Genomic DNA, 23,172 nt, shown 5'->3' with positions numbered 1-23,172 from the left:
TCTTTCTCCATTGCAGCTTCATTGCTATTTGCTCTTCAACTGCTTATGCAGGGGGCATGTCAAGATAAAGCCGCTTACCGTCTTCATGTTCAAGAGAGCAATAAGGAGAAGCACTATTCCTGCAATCCAAGTATCCCAGCTTGTACGCATTAGCAACAATCTCATGCTTGGATGCCTTCGTGGCTTTAACATGAGTGTCGAACTTGACCATGGAAGCTATCACCAACTCGGATCGGCAATGTAACTTAAGGACTCTTTGCTCGAGCAAACGACTCTTTAGCTCTTGGCAAGAACTCGCAACATTGAGTCGCCCATGCCTCGATCGCTCGTGGCTTTGCAGACGAGCCGTGATTGCTAGACAGATGTGCGGGGCCCTATTAGTTTGATCCCGTGATCGCACAAGCAACTCAAACCCCGCTTCAATGCCTCCTCACGGTAGATCATGGGTTTTAGACGATTCGCGGATACCGAGCAATATCCCGACTCCGCATGCCATTGATCTTCATCGCTCAGGCCGACGAGGCGCTTGATCCTGGCAGATGAAGAAGCAACTCCCATAGGGACATTCTCAACAAACGAGACCACATTACTGAAGACTTCCTTGTGGAAGAATAAGGAAGCTTGGTAGAGGACTTCTCCCGCTCAATTGGCAGATCATCTAGGTCCGAGCCATGCAGCTCCCATCTTTCAACATCTTCAGCTAAGGGTAGACCATTAGCCTCCTTCTGATGTTCACTCAGCAACTAGCGTAATCCACAGAACCTGGCAAGGATGTTCAAAACTTAATGAACATTAATCGTGTTCGGGCCGAGATCGAGCTTTTGTGCATGTCATTTTCATAAGCGTAAGATGTAAGTCACCAAACACACAAAGAAAAATTCCATGGCTACATGAGGCGGATCAAATGGATGCAACTTACCATCACAAGAGGTGTGAGGAACGAGCGCACGTCGCCAACTTCCCCTACCCATCTGGCCGACTTCCAACATATCCGTGCTCCACACATGATCGCCTTGACTCATATCACTTTCTAGTCCGTGACACAAAGAAGGAATTGAAGCAGCTTTGATCAACCACAAATAAGCCGACCAAATCGCCACTGCTCCAAAGCAGCCGCCTTTGCCTCCAACTTAGTTATACACTGACAACCCAAGTTAAAAGACCAAAGTGACAAGTCAAAGACCTTCCACATAAGAGCCCAAATCAAAGAAGAAAGCTCACATACCGGATACCAAGTTAAAAGACCAAAGTGGTAAGTCAAAGACCTTCTCCATGTAGGAGCCCAAATCAAAGAAGGAAGCCCAGCCACCGGACACCAACAAATAATTCACATATCCTACATGCCGTCACTAGCCATGCAGAAGTTGGGGGCATTTGTGGGAACCAATTAAATCAAAACCCTAGGTCAAATAATTCCTTCCATTTGGGGATTATTTGACCTAATTGTGAATTACTCAACCTAATTGGAAGTTACTCAATTTAATTGGGGGTTACCCAATTAAATTGATAATTACCTAATTAAATTGAGATTTGATTTGATACCTATCACAATTAGGGATTTGATTTACCCTAATAAATCAAACTCCTAATTAATCAAATCAATGCCAAATCGGGGAGGAATAATTCCTTACAAACTACGGAATTATTCCTCCGAAACCCTAGCCTCCGAGACCACTATAAAAAGATGGTCACACACAAGGGTGAAGGTACGTCTAAATTCCTATTGAAACTCTGCAGAAATCATTTCTCCAAAACCCTAGCCACCATATTCTTTCTTTCTCTGACACAAGGATCCGGCCACCACACACAGCTCTGGTCACCCGATTTTTCTTAAAATACCCTACCTAACTTAGGTATCTGAGGATTTTGGCCAACCCCTGGGTGTGGTCTTTTTACCTGATTTATTTTGCAGGGAGAAAGAGAAGTGGAGAAGACGAAGGAATCTTAGACGAATATTCTAGTGGGACGAAATTTACTCTCACAACGGGCATCAGAGAGTATCTATCTTCCTCAGCACTCTTTTGATTTTGAAGTTCCATTGATCCAGATGGGGGAGTAATGCCACCTTAAAGGAGTCCATAGCTAATAAAAACACATCTAATACATGGAGGAGTAATGCCACCTTTGCAGGTTTCAATGCACCTGAATCATATAACCAAAATAGCTTTTAGTGATCGACTAGTGGCTAGGTAAAGAAAATAATGTTGGGAAGAAAGAGTAATAAAAGTCTATGCAAATTGATCTGAATCTATAATAAAAGTTTATACAAAAGTATGGAAGTCTATAATAAAAGTTTAAAAAAGTTTATTAAAAATCCGGGTAAAACCTATAGGAGTTATACAATTTAGGAAGTCTGTCACTTAAAAAAAATCTTTCAAAATCTTATACAATCCTAATTGAATACACCAGCCTTAAATTATTCTTAAACAATTTAATAAAGTTACGAACTTAAAGTTTGAGTATAAAGCGTTTGGGGGAAAAACGATTTGAGTTGGACCCAAATAGTTACTTTTTGAGGGAATATTTGGGTTTAGGGCCAAATAGGTTGGAAGAGCCCTAATCCATCGCTACTGCTATCTGGGCCGCTCCATATTTTCACACCGAGCCCATTATCGCACCACGATCTTCCTTCGTCGAAATCCCTAGGTTCCTCCGTTGTCGTTTTTTCCAGTTGAACCAGGCCGACCTGCCCTCCCATCTCTTCTTCGTTGTCGTTGTGAAAAACGGGTACGCTAAGGTACTATAAGGTTGACGTTGAACTCGACTCACAGTGTGTCTGTAGGGTTTTGCAAGCTCTATGAGCATGTCTCTCCCACCCGTAGAGCGTGCATACGTTAGAGAGGACTGCGTTCGTGAATGGAAGAATGGAACCTCTAATTTCAAGCTCGCAGACCCCGTTCCCATGCTTCGATTCCTCTACGAGCTCTGCTCCACCATGGTCAGCTCAAGATGCCCCTTTTCTCTTTCAATATGATTTTTAAGCAATTGTTAAGGGTTTGGATTGAATTTTGTGTGTTTGATTGTTAGGTTTCTGGGGAATTGCCATTGCAGAAGTGTAAAGCAGCGTTGGATTCAGTTGAGTTCTCCGATAAGGTTTCGGACGAAGAGTTGGCTTCCAGTTTTGCGGATATTGTCACCCAATTGTCTCAAGATGTGAGTTGTTTATTTTTTTGCTTGAAGTGTGTTAGTTTTCTTTAAAGAGTGAAATTGGATGAAGAACTTTGGATCTTGAACAATAATTTAAATCCTTAGGGAGCTGAATCCTAATATAAAGGGAGCCTACCGCTATATGTGATATCGATGGGATTAATTTAGGGGTGAGTGTTTGTGAATAGCAGGAACAAACGTGCCACAAAACCACTACACTTGAAATTATTTTTTGCATTTGATTGTCGTAACAACGTGTGGTGCAATTATGATCAGAAGCCTCTTTCTTGAAATGGGCTTTTGATGGCTTCCTTTTTAAGCAGGCAAGTTCTAGTAGCTTTAGTTTCAAGTGATTCTTACCCGTAGGTATCATTCCATTGTTGTCTTTTTAGTATTAAATAGTACAATTCGGTTTAGCAGAACCAGTGGATACAATTTGCAGCCCTATTCACTACAAGTTTTGCTTGTACTTCAAACTTTTGATTGAGAAATTTGGTCTACACTATATTAGTGTCTTATGTAATCTCTTGAGATTTGTTTAAGTTGGCCACAAATGAGGTTGGTGTGGTGGATTTTGTCTGTATTCCTCCTACTATGTGTGTGGGATCACTTGCAGTGCTTCTATAAAATATTCTTTTTGAAATGGATTGTTTCCGTAAATCTTAAAGCTGGGATTGTGCTGGAGAGAAGCATGAGTTTTGTTTAGAAATTGAAAACAACTTCTGTTGGCTGTTTTCCTACTTCATTTGTGGTATCGCTTATGGTGCTCTTGTAACATTTCCCTTTTAGAGTGGACTTCTTTCTGTAAACTCTGAGATTGTTCACTTAATGAATGGATGGGGATGTATAGTTTTGATGTCATTTTAATTGGATGCTAGTGCTTGACCTTCAGATGTCTGGATGCACATCTTGATATTATTTTGATGCATTAATGTCATTGATCCTCAGTATCATTTGTAGGAGAAATTGTTGCAAATGGTTGATAATAACAAGTAGTATTACGAGAGGGTTGTGGTTGCATGGGTGCAATTCGTCTGTCTTATAAATAAACTTTGTTGGAAAAGCAAGGGTAAACTATTGAAAAAGGGGGCTTTGAGAAAGCAACTATGAGGAAGTTGGATTTTTAATGGTTTCTGCAAGCTACTGCATGTGTGGGTTCTGCTTAATTGTTTGGAGATAACGATTTTGGTGTTCCACTGTTGCCTTTTGATTTTTTGTTTTTGTTTTTATGGCATATTATGTTTAAGCTTAATGTAATCATTTGTTTAATCAATGACCCACTAATATATGATGTTTATCTGGCTGTTCTTGCTGACATATGGAAGTTCACTTAATTTGCAGATTAGAATGCCTGGAGAGCATCGTGCTCGTCTTATAAAATTGGTTAGTACTTGGTTAAAAGGCACTACATTCGAAACAGGAGTCTTGTACTTTATTGATGTCCATTGTCTTCTTCACTATGCATATTGGTTGTTGGAGCATCTTTTCTATTTGTCCACCCTGCCCTTTCCATTTCTGTTTGTGATTTTATCTAGATTTTTCTGAGCCTGGTTACTTATTGTTTAGTTGTTTTCTGTTTCTCAGGCTAAATGGTTGGTGGAATCTTCCTTAGTTCCATTGAGACTTTTCCAGGAACGCTGTGAGGTGAACACTTATACTTGTCCTAGTTTACCTGATGGTTATCTGGTCATGGTTTTTTCTTCGTTGGCTCTGTTTTCAATCTTCTTGTATGAAAAAGAACTTATGCATATATACTTCACAAATTGTAGGAAGAATTTTTGTGGGAGGCTGAAATGATCAAGATAAAGGCTCAGGAATTGAAGAGTAAAGAGGTAAGAAGATTATTAGTGTGTAGCTATGTGCTCATATGATGGTGGCCTTGCCTAAAGTATGAACCGACTTTGTGTTGTAATTGTACTTTTTAACAGTATCATCCTGACATGAGTTTGTCCAAATAGAATCTTGCATGCCCTTGGTGAACTTTTAATTTGTTTTTATCTGTTAAAAAATCCCTGTTGATGTCAATTCTATATGCTTTATAATGTACTATTTATATGTTTTCTTTGTCAATTGTTAATATCATTAGGTGTACATTAACGTTAGAGTCAACCTGTGCAACTGATTGTAATAGGGAGATCTAAATGCAATAGTTTGTTTCAACAAAGTCAGGCTTGGAATTGTGTATATGACGTGCATGGTTCCTAAGAAAATATGGCAAGCATAAGTTTGCTATGAAAAGGATCTTATAGAAAACAAAGGTTTAGCATGAAATAATCAATATGTTGAAGCAGGAATCTTGAATATGATCTAAGTTGATGTGCATGCTTTTAATTTCAGGTCAGAGTAAACACCCGTCTTCTATATCAGCAAACAAAGTTTAACCTTCTACGAGAAGAGAGCGAGGGCTATGCCAAGCTAGTAAGATTATTATTGATAATATACTTTGGAAGTTTGTTCAATGTGCTACACTAATGGGAATATTTTCCTTCCAGTTTTGTTTCATAACAAGGGATATATAATTTTTCTTTTACTTTGCTTGTTCCAAATGCCTGGCAGTTTTATTAATGTCTTTTTGGAAAAAAAAAAGAGACATTTGTCTTGTTAATTCTTTTGCTGGTATTTAGCTTTTACGTGCCCGCGTTTTATTCTTGGTATGGAACTTTTATTTTATCAATTGATTCAACTCATTGTTTCCAAGTTAAAAATCATCATAAGTTCAGAGTTTATAGTATACATAAGTTAAATTTTCATGCAACCAAATAAATCTTAATTCCTGTTAATTATAGTTTTACTGAAAGAAATCCACTATTTGATGAGTTTGAGTGCAGTTGCTTTCAGGATATCCATAAACTAGACTACTGCCTTTAGGCATTGTATGTAGTTGTGAATCTAGTGATTAGATTTGGGACTCAGGTTGGAGGTTTAGCATCACCTTCGAATTTATAGATTGAATCTTGATAAACTACATGTATCTAGAAGTGTGTAGTTGGTAGTCTGTGTACTATCTCCATATATATGATTGGAGAGATATAACTGTTCTGAGTTTCCACATAAGCTAGGTAATATGTTTATTTAGTTAAAGTCTGGTTTTACTGAGTTGGCCATCGGATTTTTGCTTGGTAAGTCATCACGTTTGCAACTTCATGAATGAATGCATTGCAAATGGGTAAGACTTCAATTTTTTTAAAACAATTTTTATTCTACTTTTTTAACTTTCTGATTCAATCATTGTTGCAACCATACGATGTTATGCAGAGAAAATGTTCTATTGTATTACATTTCCTTTTTACTTCTGTTTCAACATCATGGGAGAAGTCCTCGTATGTATTCTTTTTTATATTTTGTGACTCATGTTATAGTTGGTTGGATTTAGCTTAAGGTACTTTGTTAGCAGTGTGTTTTACCATTTTGTTTGCTTCCATGGTGAAGTCACATTTAAGTTGTCACTTTTTCTTCCCTTTTATGAATATAAAGTTTGTTGTGTCCTCTCTATCTAATGAGGGACATCTTGGTTGAAGCATGCGGTTTAATTTCAGTAGGTTTTAGACATGTAATTATGTATATTTATTGCCTTGTTTATTTGTAGGTTACCCTTCTTTGCCAAAACTCAGAAACTTCATCACACAATGCAGCAGCAACAATAGGCATTATAAAGGTTTAGCTTTGATATATTTTTCTCTACTCTTTTTTCTTCTATATACTTTTCATCTTCCTGATTAGACTGATCCTTGCAGTCATTAATTGGACATTTTGATCTGGATCCAAATCATGTCTTTGATATTGTAAGTTGTCGCTATTTACCTTATTTGTACTTATTTTTCTGTACAGCCTGTATTTTCTTTTTGGACAATGCTTGGATCCTGATGCATCACGAGGAACTGTTTGTGTTTGCTTCAACTTTTTTATTTTATATTTCAATTGTGGACACATGTCCACTACTAGATGAGTCACATCTCCATATAAGGAGGGGCTCCTCCTGATCCTGATGCATCAGGAGCCAAGTATTGTCTTTTTCTATGCTTTTACTAAGAATTTGATGTTCTATGATTCACTATTTTCTCTTCAATACTTTTCTTTGATTAGGTTTTGGAGTGCTTTGAACTTCAGCCAGATAGTAATGTATTTTTGGAGCTGATACCAATTTTTCCGAAGGTAAGGATATTCTATTTACCAACTTAAACTAGTGTGCTATATTTTGATAATTTTGATTTAACTCACTACTTCATCATCTTTTGCAGTCTCATGCTTCACAAATCCTTGGTTTTAAATTTCAATATTATCAGCGTTTGGAAGTAAATAGTCCGGTGCCATTTGGACTTTATAAGCTTACAGCTTTGTTGGTGAAGGAGGACTTTATTGATCTTGATAGCATGTGAGTTTTCCTTTGGTGATTTTTGTATTAGTTGGGATTTTTAGTTGAGTTTAATTATTTTGATTCAATCATGGATACTGTTTCCTCTTGGAATGGATGAAGTTGAAAGTTGAAAGGGCAATGTCATTGCCCGTCATGTGGGAGCATTGACTTAGCACCCACAAGCATGTGTCTAGTTAGGTAAGCGCAAGGGCAGACTAGTGTGCTGTACATTCTGAGATCATCATGGATAGTACAAGATTCATGGGTTCCTGTGGTGCCACTATGGGCCATTTGTGACTATCTTGGTGTAGCTTGGATTCAGCCTTACTCATAATTACATTGTTAGCTGAGATGCATGGTAATTTCTATTGAAAGGCTAGTGACTATTAAATTTCATAGCCTGCCGGCAATCACTATGTTTATCTAGCAACCACACTTATGGTTGAGTCTGTGTGCCTTGTCATGGGCAGTTTCATAGTGCTTAAGTACAGTAGTTAGTAAGCTTAAAGATTGGCTTGCAAATGTAGAGTCCTTGGGGAGTGTGGTGAGACACATCTACAGATGCTAGTGATGCACTCCTAAGGTTAGGGATCAATGACTCTAATATTGAGACAGATCTTGCTTTGGGATCAATGACTCTAATATTGAGGGAGTGTGGTGCTAACTTGAACTTGATTTTGGTAATTGCGTGCATGATGCACTCCTAAGGTGCGTAAACTGCGTTTACAGTTTTTTGATTGAAACCTTAACAATGATCAAACCTAAGGATGTGACAAGTTCTGGTACTGTGCTTGAATACCGTGAGGCAATTGCATAATAGCATGAGTGCAAGATTTATAATGAATATTTCTTTGTGGTAAATACCAGATGGAGCTACAGGAGGATTAAATTACATGTAAACCACTGCTGGAGTCTGGAATTAGTTCTTGTTTATACCTTTGACATCTTTTAATTGTGGTTGGTTTATTTATATATGTTTTCTTGTCATTTTTATATGTGCTGTTATGCTGTTCATTATCTGCCCATGTATTCCGTTTCCTTGATGATCTGAATTAGAGTTCTATTTGTACTGGGCCTCCTGGTGATATATTTCATTAATGTCTTTGACAGATATGCTCATCTACTTCCCAAGGATGATGAAGCATTTGAACATTATAGTGCTTTCTCTTCCAAGCGACTTGATGAGGTATAACTTTATTATATGTATAAAATATGGGTTATAACTTTGTTATCTGATCTGTAACATCTGTTATTGCGGGAGTTTTTCTGCATGGTTACTAATGTTTGAGGCGACAACTTTTTTCCATTGCATATGCTATGTTTCAATTGTATGTTATGTGATGTGTAACATCTGTTATCATGGAAGTTTTTCTGCCTGTTTACTAATGTATGAGGCTACAACTTATTTCCATTGCACATGCTATGTTTCAATTGTATGTTATGTGCTTCCCTTTCCCAGCCTATGGATTTTAGGGCATTGGTGGACAAGAAAATTGTGTATATTGTGTCAGGTGGATGCTATGTTATTCGATCATACCTGATTTTTCTGTAGAGAGCGTTTCAAGTATATTTCTTTTAGTTATGGTAGCAGCTTTAGTTGCTTACGCCTTCAAAGTCTGTTTACTCTTATATGAAAGGCTATGCTTTCCATTTTTACTTGTATATCTGCGAATATTTGCAGGCTAACAAAATTGGTAAAATAAATCTTGCTGCTACCGGGAAGGATCTCATGGATGATGAGAAACAAGGAGACGTGACAATAGACCTCTTTGCTGCTCTAGACATGGAAACAGAGGCAGTTGGTGAGCGGTCTACAGAGTGTGAAAATAATCAAACTTTGGGCTTGCTCACTGGTTTTCTTTCTGTAAATGACTGGTATGTTTGCTTGTACTTGGGATCTTCTGGTTCCCAGCCTTGTTCTGTACTTATTTCTTCGTTTCTTGTTTACACTGGTTATTACTCTATAAGTGATTGCTGCTTGCTTAAATTGGTAATAGAGCTCTTGAACTGGTTGCTTCCATGTATGCAATGTCCTTTTTTGAGCCAGTTCTTTGTCTGTTGTGTGGTCTTACCCTACAATATTATCTTTACAGTTATATTATTTGTCTGATGAAATTCGTTTATGAACTAAAGGTCCTTGTGCTGCCTTCTTGATGATCATTCTAAATTTTTGTCATGTCAAAATTCTGTAAATGTATGGTTTACTATGTTTGCAACAATGATGGTGATCTGTTAACCTAGATGCTTTCAATTGACTGGAATTTCACAACACCAGGGCTTGGGACTTATGTGAAAAGGCTAGAATGGTTTATACTTGTTCTAACCAACTCTTTGTCGGCTGTCTGCATAAAGATTGGTATTTGATTTTTTTTGTCATGCATATATACACTCTTAAGTGTTTAAAATATAATGAATTAAGCTTGTTTGAAGTTTTGAACTGATGTTCAGTTTTGTGCAATAGCATTTATTTCATGTAGATTTTAAAGATCTCATTTGTTATTGAATTTCTGCTCATCAGGTACCATGCACATTTGCTATTTGAGCGTCTCTCACCTCTTCATCCTGTTGAACATATTCAAATCTGTAATAGCTTGTTCAGGTAAATCTAATGTATTTTATGTCTTTCACTCTTCTTTTGTTTTGTACTATGAGCTACTTGTGACTTGACTGAATGTGCTCTCATAGACATGCATGCACAAACAAAGTGCAGATAGGTGGATGATTGTGCATGGTTGTTTTTGAGTGCATTTGAAGAGTTTTAACTTGGCTTTCTCTAGCCTCCTTTTGCGCATACCCATTCTGAGCTTTGGCAGGGGTAGGGCATCTACTTTTTCTTTCTAATAATTATTCGATATTTGTGTCCAGGCTCATTGAAAAAACAATCTCTTCTGCATATGACACTGTTCGCCGAGCACATCTCCTAAGTTTTGGGTCTTCCTCAGGAACCAGTGTTGATTTAATTAATACAGAAAATTCATCCAGACATGGATCATTTGTTGACCTTCCCAAAGAACTTTTTCAGATGCTTGCTTGTGCTGGACCCTATCTTTATCGCGATACTTTGTTGCTTCAGAAGGTGCAAATTTTGTATCTTATCTTCATGTATTTGTTTTTCTTTTCAGATTTTATCTCCTTATAACTTAAGGATTGACTGATTCTATGTCATTTTTGGTGTAGGTATGTAGAGTATTGAGAGGTTATTACTCATCTGCACTTGATCTTGTAAGCAGTGGTGAACGAGTCGTGGATCCCAGTTATGTTTTTGTCGGGAATCCTCGTCTGCACCTTAAGGAAGCAAAGTCAAGGATAGAGGAAGCCTTGGGAACATGTCTACTTCCTTCTTTACAATTGGTACCTGCAAATCCAGCCGTTGGACAGGAGATCTGGGAAGTGATGAGTCTACTCCCCTATGAGGTTGGCCTTGAATCAAAGATATTTGATTCTTCACTTTTGAGAATTTATTTTGTATGGTAGACACTCTTGCTAGATAAATCTCATCTGCTTAGGTGCGGTATCGTTTATACGGTGAGTGGGAGAAAGAAGATGAGCGCATTCCTATGGTTTTAGCCGCAAGGCAAACAGCCAAGGTACAACAAATATTTTTTTCTTGAGTCTTCCCTGCGTTCTGAATATGCCTGGATTTACACTTTTTTCATTGTTGTATGTTGCATGCTTAATGCCCTAAAACCATCACTGATACGTGTTCTATTTTTCCTCTTTATAGTTGGACACTAGAAGAATTTTGAAACGCCTTGCAAAAGAAAATTTGAAGCAGCTAGGTCGGATGGTTGCAAAGTTAGCTCATGCAAATCCAATGACCGTACTTAGAACAATTGTTCATCAGGTCTTGCCTTATTTACTTTCACTTTGTCTTTTGGAATCTTTGATATTTTGTTTTTTGAATTTTAGTGTTTGTGCACAAGCAATTGTTAATCTGTTGATATTATGTGCAGATTGAGGCGTACAGAGATATGATTACTCCTGTTGTAGATGCATTTAAGTATTTGACTCAGGTGTGAATTTCTATTTTGTTGTGTTAAATTTTTTTTCTTCATCTTTTTCCTTCCCTTCTATGACTACTGTTAAGACTGTTGATTTGAATGGGTGTAATCGGGTTGTATACCAGCTATCTGTTTTGTCCCTCCTGTTATCTTACTCAAAAGTGTTGTCCTCCATCATTGAAGTTGATTATGAGACAAAACCTGTGGTTTTGTAGGACAATTTGTATAAATTTTCTATGTTGGGCACATTAGGATACGGCACTGATATCCATGTGTGCCCATCTGTATCCAACTTTTATACATTTTTTTTCAAAATTACTTATATTTGGTTACTATTTTAAAAATTATTGACACTGTTCATAGGCTCTTGATTGACAGTAAGACAGCTTTGACACGTCTTCATACTAGTGAATTTCTTGTCAGTGTATACGAGGCGGTGGAGGCCTATATTTTGGTCTGTTCTACCTAAAAGATTATGTATGACGATTCCTTGGCCAGGCATCCACTAAGTGATCTTTAATCAAGCTTTTGATGGAATCTCTGCTCCTTGTAAACACCATATAGGAGTAGTTATTGTACTACGTCGTCATAGTTACCTTTTTGTGTTCTGAAAGACCATTTAGTGGAATTTAGAATTAGTTATACTTAACGTTTGGGGCTTAAGAATTACCAGGAAGATACTTGGCTGGAATAAAGTTCTGTTGTGATTTTATGAAGTAGTAGTCATAGCCAGTAATTTAATCAATAATCTTTTAGAGTCTTTAAGTAGGATCCTTGGAAATTACAATGAGTGTTTTTTTTTCCTTCTCCAGATTTGGCCTTCTGGAGAGATGGTTTTCAAGTTTAATGCCCTAAGCATGATATTTGGTGATCTAACTTTTGTGGTTGGTTCTCTGTTTTCCAGCATGATATTCTAGTGCATTTCTTGAGACTTTATACTCCAGCATGAGGAACCTTTCTTTGCAGAATAGCCTTCACTCTATTTTGCTACTTTATGATGTTGCTCCTTGGATTTGGCTTTCGTGTGTGGGTGTATATATAAATGTTATATATACATATTTTTATGCCTATGCTTTCTTTGCTAATATTTTTATATGCGTGATTTCTGTCCAGCTGGAGTATGACGTTTTGGAATATGTTGTGATTGAGCGTCTTGCACAAGGAGGGCGTGATAAGCTAAAAGAGGATGGCCTTAACGTGTCAGACTGGCTTCAATCTTTGGCTTCATTTTGGGGTCACTTGTATGTCTTTTTCGTCTTATGGCTTCCATATGTGTTTTTGATACGCTTATTTGGAATTACCATAATTGTTTATGCCATATAGTAGTTGATATGCATTGGCCTTAGTTGTTCGCTTATTTTGGGTTTGTACAATTTGGTTACTCTTGAGCTTTATTTGTTTATTTTTGTTCATCCTTTTCCTTTTCCCCTTTTGACTTTTTGGCATTTATTAGAGTCATTCTGCATGTTTACACCATCATACAAAGTCTAGATATATACTTGGATACTTCACTTCAGTTTCCGGGTTGCAGATTAGCCTGGGATTGGGGAATTTATTGAGGAGTAAAGCTTTGCTAAGAAAACGGCTTTGGAGATTCCATTTGGAGGAGAAATGTTTATGGTATTCAGTGGTCAGAAGCAAATATGGGATAGGCCAGGCTGGGATACCAAGCTGGTGAAAAGAGGATCAAGTCGGAATCCATGGAAAGATATTTTTCAAGTACTCCATCCTTTTTTATCATGTTGCGAGTTTGGTGCTGGTAATGGTTTAAGGGTAAGTTTCTGGAAGGATCTCTGGGTAGGGGAAAAGCTTTGCTAAGAAAACGGCTTTGAAGGTTCCATTTGGAGGAGAAAGCTTTATGGTATTCAGTGGTCAGAAGCAAATATGGTATAGGCCAGGCTGGGATACCAAGCTGGTGGAAAGAGGATCAAGTCGGAATCCATGGAAATATATTTTTCAATTACTCCATCCTTTTTTATTGTGTTGCAAGTTTGGTGCTGGTAATGGTTTAAGGGTAAGTTTCTGGAAGGATCTCTGGGTAGGGGAAAGAGAACTCTGGGAAGCCTATTTCAAATACTGTTGCACTCGACGTTAAAAGATTCAAACATTTCCAGCCTTGTGATTTGTTTTACTTCTCCATATAGTTGGGACTTTGGTTTCACGAGAAATCTGAATGAGGCAGAGGTGGAGGGGCTATCTGCATTACTGCTGTTAGAAAGTGTGCACCTTTCTCAAACTAGACTAGATTCTTGGAAATGAATGTTAGATCCTGAGGAGAATTTTGTGCAAGTACTTTGTCAGATTTCTTTATGACAAGCCTGAACATCTTTCCTTTCAGCCTTGTTGGCAGCTTTAGAAAGCAATGGTCCCATCAAAAGAGCAAATTTTAGCGTGGCCTGTGGTGTATGGTTAGTCAATATTTGTGATATGGTTCAGAGGAGGAGGCCTAATTTTTGTTGTTCTCCTCAATGGTGTGTTATACGTGAAGGAGGCGGGGAGAGTGCCAATCACATGTTTTTTCACTGCCCGCCCTTTATTACTTTAAGTCTATGATGGAGGTTGTTCAGGGAAATAACTTTGAGTTGGTTTGTCCCAAGAGATTGTTATTCCTTACTGTCTGAAAAGCACAAAGTGGCTGGGAGGGGTTAAAAAAGCTAAAGTGATTGGGGTTTGTATTGTGTTAGCTGTAATGGGGTGGTTTTCTGGGGACAAAATAGAAGAATCTTTGAAAATTTTGAAGGAGTGGGATCGGGGGAGCTCTGGGAGAAAAAGCAAAGTTTTCGGTCTTTCTTTTGGCCTTCAGTTCCAGTGGAATTCAAGGAGCTTTCATTTCATTCTATCTATTTAGATTGGAAGGCAACTGTGAGTTGATGGTTAGAGTTGTTAAACTCGGGTCTGTGGTTTAGTTGTAATTGTCTCACGTTGTAGCTTCTATTTGATCATTCTTGTTGAAATAAGAGTTTTTTTCGTTTCACCTGTTTTACTGTCGACTGCTTGTCCACAGATTGTAATTTCCTTTTCATTAATAAAAATGTGTTTCTTCTCTGAAAAAACAAGGCTGTATGAATGGAGCTAGGAAATTTGTGGACATTGAAAGGGAGACTTTGATTGATAGTCAGAAAATGTTCACATTCTAGATTGTCTGAATAGACAAAATAGATTCAACAGATGATGCTTGATTCTTTTTGTCTCTTTCATAGTGATGTTTTGTCCACCTTTCCTTGCTGTATGGATGATATAATTTCTAATCACCGATCTGAGGACATAGAATTATTTTTGCATAATTTAGTATAGCAATATGTTTATTTTGCATTTGAGATACTATTTATAATCGCTTAAGGAAGTCTTTTATTTTTTTTCATTTTATGTATTGTCGTCAGAATTGTGTCAAGTTATTCTTAAACTGTCACTTTGGTACGTAAATTTTTTGTTTCTTTTCTTGCTTTATCTCTGTTGAGTTTGACGATTTCTCTTTTTTAGTTGCTTCTGAATTTATAATAAAAATTGATAGATTTAGGTGAACAATGTTTAATTGGATTGGTTGTTCCTTTTTATTTTTCCCTTTGGTTTTATGATTGTTGTTATTTTATTAAAATTTTAATTTCTTACTGTTTTTCCTTTTTAGAGTCAAGTTTGTAATATGTGCTTTTAGCTTTTAAGAAAGCTGACCACCTCAGTTTTTTATTTTCTTAGGTGTAAGAAATACCCATCTATGGAATTGAGGGGCCTTTTCCAGTATCTTGTGAATCAACTGAAAAAGGGCCAAGGAATTGAGCTGGTTCTCCTTCAGGTATTTTCAAGGTTCAATGGTTATACCTGTTATTCATATGATTTGTCCTCAAGCTTTGATAATATTGAATTATATTTCTATGATTATATCAGGAGCTTATTCAGCAAATGGCAAATGTCCATTACACCGAGAATCTGACTGAGGATCAGCTGGATGCCATGGCAGGCAGTGAGACTCTTCGTTATCAGGCAACTTCTTTTGGTGTTACTCGCAATAACAAGGTGCCTTGTAATGTTTGATTATTTTCTGTCATTCAATTAGGCAAGTAGAATAATCTTTTAGATGTTATTTTATCAATATTTGATATCTTCTGAATGTTAAGTATGTTTTAATCTTACAATGTTGCATAACTTGTTAAGTTTAAAGCAGTAATGCATGTTATGGATTTTGAGTGCCTAACTTTGAAGATGTTAATGTTGATTTTAATAATGTTACAGGCATTAATCAAGTCCACTAACAGGCTAAGGGACTCACTGCTCCCAAAGGATGAATCGAAGCTGGCAATACCCCTTTTGTTACTTCTTGCTCAGCATCGTTCTGTGTAAGCTGTACAGCTTATTTGCTTTCATTTGTTATTTGATATCCATCATCATATTGCTATATGATTCTTTTCAAGAAACATTTATGTCTGTTTGTTCCAAAGATGATTGGTTGCAAGGTGTCTTGAAGTTGTTTATGGGCTGGTTCATTCTGTAGGTAGACCTGTTCTGTAGTCTTCTTTTTTTTCTTGGTTTGGGTGTGTATTAAGAGGAACAGCCAATGGCATTTATCAGTCCTTTTAGGGGATTTATGCAATGCTTCTAACATCCTGATAAAGCATCCGCCTTTTGTGTTCAGCATGAAACAATTTTGATTCTGTGGATGAACTATGGGGGCACTGTTTTATCTGAGGCAAGCTCAGTTATGTACTGACGAGATTCCTATATTCTCTGCAGGGTCATAATAGATGCTGATGCACCTTACATTAAGATGGTTAGTGAGCAGTTTGATAGATGTCATGGAACTCTCCTTCAATACGTGGAATTTCTTTGCAGTGCTGTGACACCGACATCAGCATATGCTCAGCTAATTCCTTCGCTTGATGATCTTGTCCATCAATACCATCTTGATCCTGAGGTCTCTCTCTCTCTCTCTCTCTCTCTCTCTCTCCGTTAAGTGCTTTGATTATCTAGTTATTTTAATTATTTTCTTTCATCTGTACTTAATCACAGCACCTAATTTGTAAATTCTCATAATAGTGAACTTTGTATCTATTTATGGTTTAAGTGTTTTTTTTTCCCTGAAAAGTTATGTCTACCTCAGTGGCTTACAGTTTCCACATAACATAAATTGTGTACCTGAATAGTCTGTTAATTGTATTTCCTCCATGACATAGGTTGCTTTCTTAATTTATCGCCCTGTAATGAGGCTCTTCAAGTGCCGTGGGAGTTCCGATGTCTTCTGGCCTCTAGACAATAATGACACTCAGGGTATCACCTCTGCAAATTCAGAGTCTGAAGCTGCTGAGCATTCTGGAAATTTGGTTCTGGATGTTGGCTCTCCATCAAAGCCCGTAACGTAATTTTTCTAAAGATTGCATTTAGACATCTCTTGATGTGAAGCTTATTCTTGTCTAGTTACTTTTGACATACCCTTTTTTCTAATTGTGTTGTGTTTCTTTGCTGTTTTTATCTAATTGTATTAGGTGGTTGGATCTTCTTAATACTGTTAAAACGATGTTGCCTCCAAAAGCCTGGAATAGCCTCTCCCCTGATCTCTATGCGACATTTTGGGGTCTCACACTCTATGATCTTTATGTCCCTAGAAATTGTTATGAGTCTGAAATTGCGAAACAGCATGCTGCTCTTAAGGCTCTGGAAGAGCTTTCTGATAATTCAAGTTCAGCAATAACCAAAAGGAAGAAAGACAAGGAAAGAATTCAAGAATCCCTAGATCGCCTGACTAGCGAACTCCGAAAGCACGAGGAAAATGTCGCATCCGTTCGTAAACGTTTATCTCGGGAGAAGGACAAATGGTTGAGTTCTTGCCCTGATACTTTGAAGATCAACGTGGAGTTCCTTCAGCGTTGTATATTTCCACGCTGTACTTTCAGTATGCCAGATGCTGTCTATTGTGCCATGTTTGTGCACACTCTTCATTCCCTGGGGACACCATTTTTTAACACAGTCAACCACATTGATATTCTCATTTGTAGAACCTTACAGCCTATGATATGCTGCTGTACTGAATATGAAGTAGGTAGATTTGGGAAGTTTCTGCAGGAGACGTTGAAGATCGCATACTATTGGAAGGTGAGACAACTTTATGCTTTTTGGTGGTTTAGTTTTTTAATCCAATCATACATTCAATCACACTGATCATAAGTCCTGGACATATAAGAGGGTCTAATGGGCACTCGAAACTGCTATACTCTTTCCCCATTTTTTGATTGTTCTTGCTGAACCATGCTTTTTTCCAGAAGGATGAATCTATTTATGAACGCGAATGTGGAAACATGCCTGGCTTTGCTGTATATTATAGACATCCAAATAGCCAGCGAGTTGCCTATTTCCAGTTCATGAAGGTGGGTCCATGGCCTTTTATGTCTAAAATTAACTTCTGCTATACCAGAAGTCACTAAGCTTAAACTGAATACTACAGGTCTTCATGTAGAGGTCTTTTAGTTTTCTTTAAAGGACTCGGCTAAATCTTGTCCTCCCAATTAGTTATTCTGTTTCTCTATTCTTTTGTTTATGTATAAACATCTGTTTTATCTGTGTACTCTGCGTTTCAAGTTTCAACTGTATAGTTCAGTTGGACACTTGAACCTTTTCCAAAGGAAGGGTACTTCGTGATTGATCTTATAACCTCAACTATTCCATGGCCATTTCATCCATGTCATGGAGTTCTTGCTTGGACAGACTTTCAATTTTCAAATCGTTTAGGGCATGTTTGATAACCATTTGTTTTTAGTTTCAATTTTTTTGTTTGAGAGGGAGTGGGAAATATAAGGCAGAAGAGAGAGATGAACAAGGGTGGATGAATGGTGGTGGGAAGGAGGATGTGGAAGAAACGTAAATGGCACACAAAATGAAAACTAAAAACTAAATCTGAAAACAATTTTAAGTAAGTTTCTTTTCTTTCTAGTTTCTGTTTCATACATTCCCCTTCGTTTCTATCTCCTTCCTCCCATCAATCTTGCTTCATCCTTCTTGATTTCCCTTTCCCCCATATACTTTCCCTCTATCCCTAGCAAGAAAAGTGAAAACTAAAAACCAAAAACAAAATTGTTTTCAGTGTCTGATGTTTTCATTCTTTTAACTTTCTTATAGGTTCACTGGAAGTGGAGTCAAAGGATTACAAAGTTATTGATTCAGTGTCTGGAATCAACTGAGTACATGGAAATTCGTAACGCACTCATACTGTTGTCAAAAATTTCTAGTGTTTTTCCAGTTACCCGAAAGACGGGTGTAAATCTTGAAAAACGGGTGAGAACTATTTTGATAGCAATTTTTATTTAGAATTTCACTGGAATCATTATGCGCATCTTCCTTTTGACACCTCCCTTGCAGGTTTCCAAGATAAAGGCTGATGAGAGAGAGGATCTTAAGGTGTTGGCAACTGGTGTTGCTGCTGCTTTGGCTGCTAGAAAGGTTTGTCTTAAATTTTGAACTTGCTTTTCAGCGCAGATATGAAGGTATTTAATTTTTTTTTATCTTTCCCATTTGCAGTCTTCATGGATTACAGATGAAGAATTTGGTAATGGATATCTTGAATTAAAGTCTGCACCACTTGCTTCAAAGTCTTCGGCTGGTAATTCAGCAGCCACACACAGTGGTTCTACCATTAATATTTCTCAATCTGAACCTATAGGAGGAAAAGTGGGAGCCCTTCCCTCCCAACACCCAGAATCATCAAACTCAGTCAAAGACCAGATTCTGAAAACCAAAACCTCAGATGGGAGGTTGGAAAGAGCAGAAAGTATCTCAACTGTAAAATCTGATCAAGGGCATCTAAAACTTAAAGGTGGCTCATTGGTGAGTGGCTCCGATGCTCAGTCACCGATGCCCTCAGCTGCTTTACAATCTGGAACATCAAGATCTATGGAAAATAAAAAACAAGTGAATGAATCCTCAAATAGAACCTCAGATGAAAACATGGGAAAAGCTGCCCCGAAGAACTCTTCTGAATCTGAGGTATTATGTTGACCAAGAAAAAAGAACTTTTCTGTTTAACTATTGTATCATTGGACATGCTTCATTCCACTCAAGCTGTAGTGTAATTAACACCGGGATGACCACTTTTATTGGAAGAAACTAAGGGTATGGTGGCAAAATGCATTTTGCACTCATGTGGATGTGTAGGAGACAAGCATTTTTAGTTTAGTCTTATTTTCATTTCCTTCATTTAATCCTTCTCGACATCATTTTTGTCATGTTCGCTAAATCAATAAACGATATCAAAGTAGTATGTGGTATTTTGCATATGGGTGATGGAGAAGAATGATATTGAAAATACTTGTTAAACACTCGAGACTGAAATCACCCCACAGAAGTTTGTAGGGTTCTGGAGTAGCTGATAGCTCTCCGAAGCTCCAGAATTAAACTTAAATGCAACTGATAAAAGTCAGATGTTCTATTGATCTATATAGTTTGCTTTGATATTGATCATTAGAGCACCTGCAATCATGTTGTATCCCTTCTACGGACCAAAACATCTACTACTTGAGTTTGGGATGAATGTTGACCTAGAATCTCACTCTGTTGTGGTGCTTCTTGCAATTTTCTTTCCAAAGCCTGGTGCCTATTCCTGGACCCTGATGTTCACGAATATGGTATGTAAGTTTTTATGGCCAAAAGATAAAGAGCTAAATGTAATTTTTTAATGTTTATAAGAATGATATAGTTCCGTGGAATTAGTATCTCTGTTTGTCCCTGTTGGGCATTTCATTATGATGTGGTCAGTCATTTTCTTGCTATTGGCTTTTATCATCTTGCTTTTCTTTATTTTTTTCCTTAAAATCTGTTTTCCATTTGTTGACAGTTGAGAGCCCAAGCAAAACGGTCAGGTCCTGCTGGATTGCTTGCTAAGCCACCGAAACAGGATCTTGCAAAAGATGATGGTAGATCTGGAAAAGGAATTGGCAGAGATGTCTTGTGTCATGCTTCAGCTGTGTCTACAAATGTTTCTCCTGCCATCGCAGCAAACGGTAATACAGTTTCAGCATCAGCTAAAGGTTCATTTGCGAAGACATCAGTAGAAATTCATGGTATTGAATCAAAGGTGGATGTTGGAGCTGCAAAGGCTTCCAATACAAGGGTTTCTGCTCCAAAGGAGGATGGTCCTGAAACTTCTGATGCACTGAGGCCCCATTCTTCTCGACTTGTTCATTCTCCTAGGCATGATAATTCTGCTAGTGCTTCAAAGTCTAGTGATAAGCTGCAAAAGAGAACCAGTCCTGCTGAAGAAACTGACAGACAAAGTAAACGGCGGAAAGGGGAAACTGAAATGAGGGATTTTGAGGGCGAAGCTCGATTGTCTGACCGAGAGAGGTCTGTTGATGCTCGACTGTTGGATCTTGACAAATCAGGAACCGATGATCAAAGTGTTTATAAGGCCTCTGATAAGCCTTCAGATCGGTCCAAAGATAAGGGCAGTGAAAGACATGAAAAGGATTACAGGGAAAGGTTGGACCGTCCTGATAAGTCACGTGGAGACGATTTAGGTGAGAGATCCAGGGACAGGTCAATGGAGAGACATGGAAGGGAGCATTCAGTGGAGAAAGTTCAAGAGAGGGGTATGGATAGGAGTGGTGGATAGACTCTCTGAAAATCTAAGGATGACAGAGGTAAAGTAAGGTACAATGATATATCAACGGAAAAATCTCATGTTGATGAACGGTATCATGGGCAAAGCTTACCTCCGCCACCACCCTTACCTCCTCACATGGTTCCACATTCAGTTAGTTCTGGAAGAAGAGATGAAGATGCAGATAGAAGGTTTGGGACCACAAGGCATACTCAAAGGCTTTCTCCGAGACATGATGAGAAGGAGCGTAGACGATCTGAAGATAATTCACAAGATGATTCAAAACGTAGAAGAGAAGATGATTTTAGAGATAGGAAGCGCGAAGATCGTGAGGGGCTGTCAATAAAGGTATGTATCAGCACTAGTTTATATTTTCATTTGGGGAACTTCCTTTCAATATGTCATATTAAGTGGTTCCTTATTCAGGCATTGTTAACTGGCCCCTTTTCATTCTAATTAGAACAGCGTATGTTGGTAATGATGCCTGAAATAAATGTGATTAGTAATATCTTGGTTTATAAAAGTATTTTGGTAATAGTCGAAAAAACATGTGCTTACGCCCCATATATTTCATGGGGTTGGTCAAAAGGCCTGGCTATTCATGAGTTGTGCAAGTTCACTAGTGTGTGGGACAATCATCTTTAGTAGCTTCATATCCGGCAGGGGCTCTGTAACGTTTAGAGCTTTTTACATGGCACTATTCTTTTTCAATAGGGATTTTATGCCCAGATAAGCTTCAGTATGCACATTGAGAAATAAACTTTCTATTCTTTCACTATGTCAAGTTGTGTACACAACCGCCGCTTCTTCACGAGCTTAATAGGTCTATTATCAGTTACTAATCAGTCTTTTTTTTATTTGTTTGCACTCCACGTCCACTATTAATTTCTCAATGTCCCAGGCTTTTTATGATTCGCTGCTTAGTAAATATCATGAGTGCACCTCTCAGAGAGGAGTTTAAATTTTATCTTTCTGATGCATTTATTGAGCTCAAACTTCAAATGGATTTCTCATTAGTTTCGTTGTATATTACGCATATGATGTTTATGCTTTAAGCTTTGCTGTATATAGGTGGAGGAGAGGGAGAGGGAGCGAGAAAGGGAGAAAGCAAACCTCTTGAAGGAGGAGACAGATGCAATTGCAGCTTCTAAGAGGCGGAAACTTAAAAGAGAGCACCCGCCTTCTGGGGAACCTGGTGAGTATTCACCAGTTCCTCCTCCTCCACCACCTCCTCTTTCTATTAGTTTGTCCCAGTCATATGATGGAAGAGATAGAGGAGACCGGAAAGGACCCCCTGTCCAGCGTGCAGGGTACTTGGAGGAACCAAGTGTGAGGATTCATGGTAAAGAAGCAGCCAGCAAGATGACTCGTCGTGACCCTGATCCGTATCCTTCATGTATATTTTTCATGTCATGGTGCATTACGTATAATAGATAATTGCTAATTGCTGACAGAGTACACACATGAATATATTTATTGTCGTGAATTTTTAAAAGAAAAAAAGGTGCCCGAATATGTTTACGATGAGCATTGACATGCATATATTGTTGGTCATTTCAGTTTCAGTTGTACAATTGCGTATTGGAAATTTGGACTCCTTAACCAGGTTGCAGGATGTATGAATGGGAGGATGAGAAAAGGCAAAGAGCTGAACAAAAGAGAAGACACCGGAAGTGATGTACTGAGAGTTTTCATTATCTACATGCTCTTGATGTAGTTCCCATCACTATCTAGTCTTTTTGGTTTGTAACAGATCTGTTGTAGTAAATTCTTTCATGGCGAATGGTCTTTCATCCGATGATCCCTTGATTGGGCAGTGATAGATTCATTCATATTCCGATGTACAATATTGTAAATTTCTTAAATGTGGCCACAAGTGTACAGAGAGTTGTTTTAAGTAAAATTATTAGGTTCAAAGGAAAACTTCAGATATTTTTAGAATTCTGAACGTCAGAATTTGAAGGGAATTTAAAGAATCCCAAATTTTTTGAATGGGAATTCAGAGAAATTTTTTTCGCCAAATACTTCAGATGATGCTTGGATCGTAATGGCTGTCGCTATGAATGGTGGTGTTTTTTATATAATCATGGCAG

General features: G+C 37.8%; 1 protein-coding gene across 2 annotated transcripts; it reads left to right on the top strand.

Annotated features, from left to right (window-relative positions):
• The first annotated feature begins 2,648 nt into the window (after nt 1-2,648).
• On the top strand, nt 2,649-23,101 carry LOC103328660 (THO complex subunit 2). 2 transcript variants are annotated; one of them, XM_008231068.3, is made up of 32 exons: nt 2,649-2,938; nt 3,028-3,153; nt 4,489-4,530; nt 4,732-4,791; nt 4,917-4,979; nt 5,485-5,565; nt 6,734-6,802; nt 6,882-6,929; nt 7,231-7,299; nt 7,386-7,519; nt 8,612-8,687; nt 9,183-9,376; nt 10,020-10,100; nt 10,367-10,577; nt 10,679-10,915; nt 11,008-11,088; nt 11,226-11,345; nt 11,455-11,514; nt 12,616-12,743; nt 15,196-15,292; nt 15,385-15,513; nt 15,730-15,833; nt 16,228-16,408; nt 16,668-16,849; nt 16,977-17,583; nt 17,751-17,855; nt 18,604-18,759; nt 18,844-18,924; nt 19,003-19,467; nt 20,315-21,427; nt 22,151-22,464; nt 22,693-23,101. In XM_008231068.3, exons 1-30 carry the CDS (start codon nt 2,798-2,800, stop codon nt 21,089-21,091), a joined length of 4,905 nt encoding a protein of 1,634 aa, XP_008229290.2. In that variant the 5' UTR covers nt 2,649-2,797; the 3' UTR covers nt 21,092-21,427; nt 22,151-22,464; nt 22,693-23,101. The 2 variants fall into 2 exon arrangements, with proteins under 2 accessions (XP_008229290.2, XP_016649347.2); XM_016793861.2 differs by lacking the exon at nt 17,751-17,855.
• The last annotated feature ends 71 nt before the right edge of the window (nt 23,102-23,172 follow it).

Source organism: Prunus mume, linkage group LG4 (genome assembly GCF_029339155.1).
Source record: "Prunus mume cultivar Tortuosa linkage group LG4, ASM2933915v1, whole genome shotgun sequence".
NCBI classification, from domain to species: Eukaryota; Viridiplantae; Streptophyta; class Magnoliopsida; order Rosales; family Rosaceae; genus Prunus; species Prunus mume.
The sequence above is the reverse complement of the archived record's forward strand: the minus strand, read 5'-3'. Positions and strand labels throughout refer to the sequence as shown.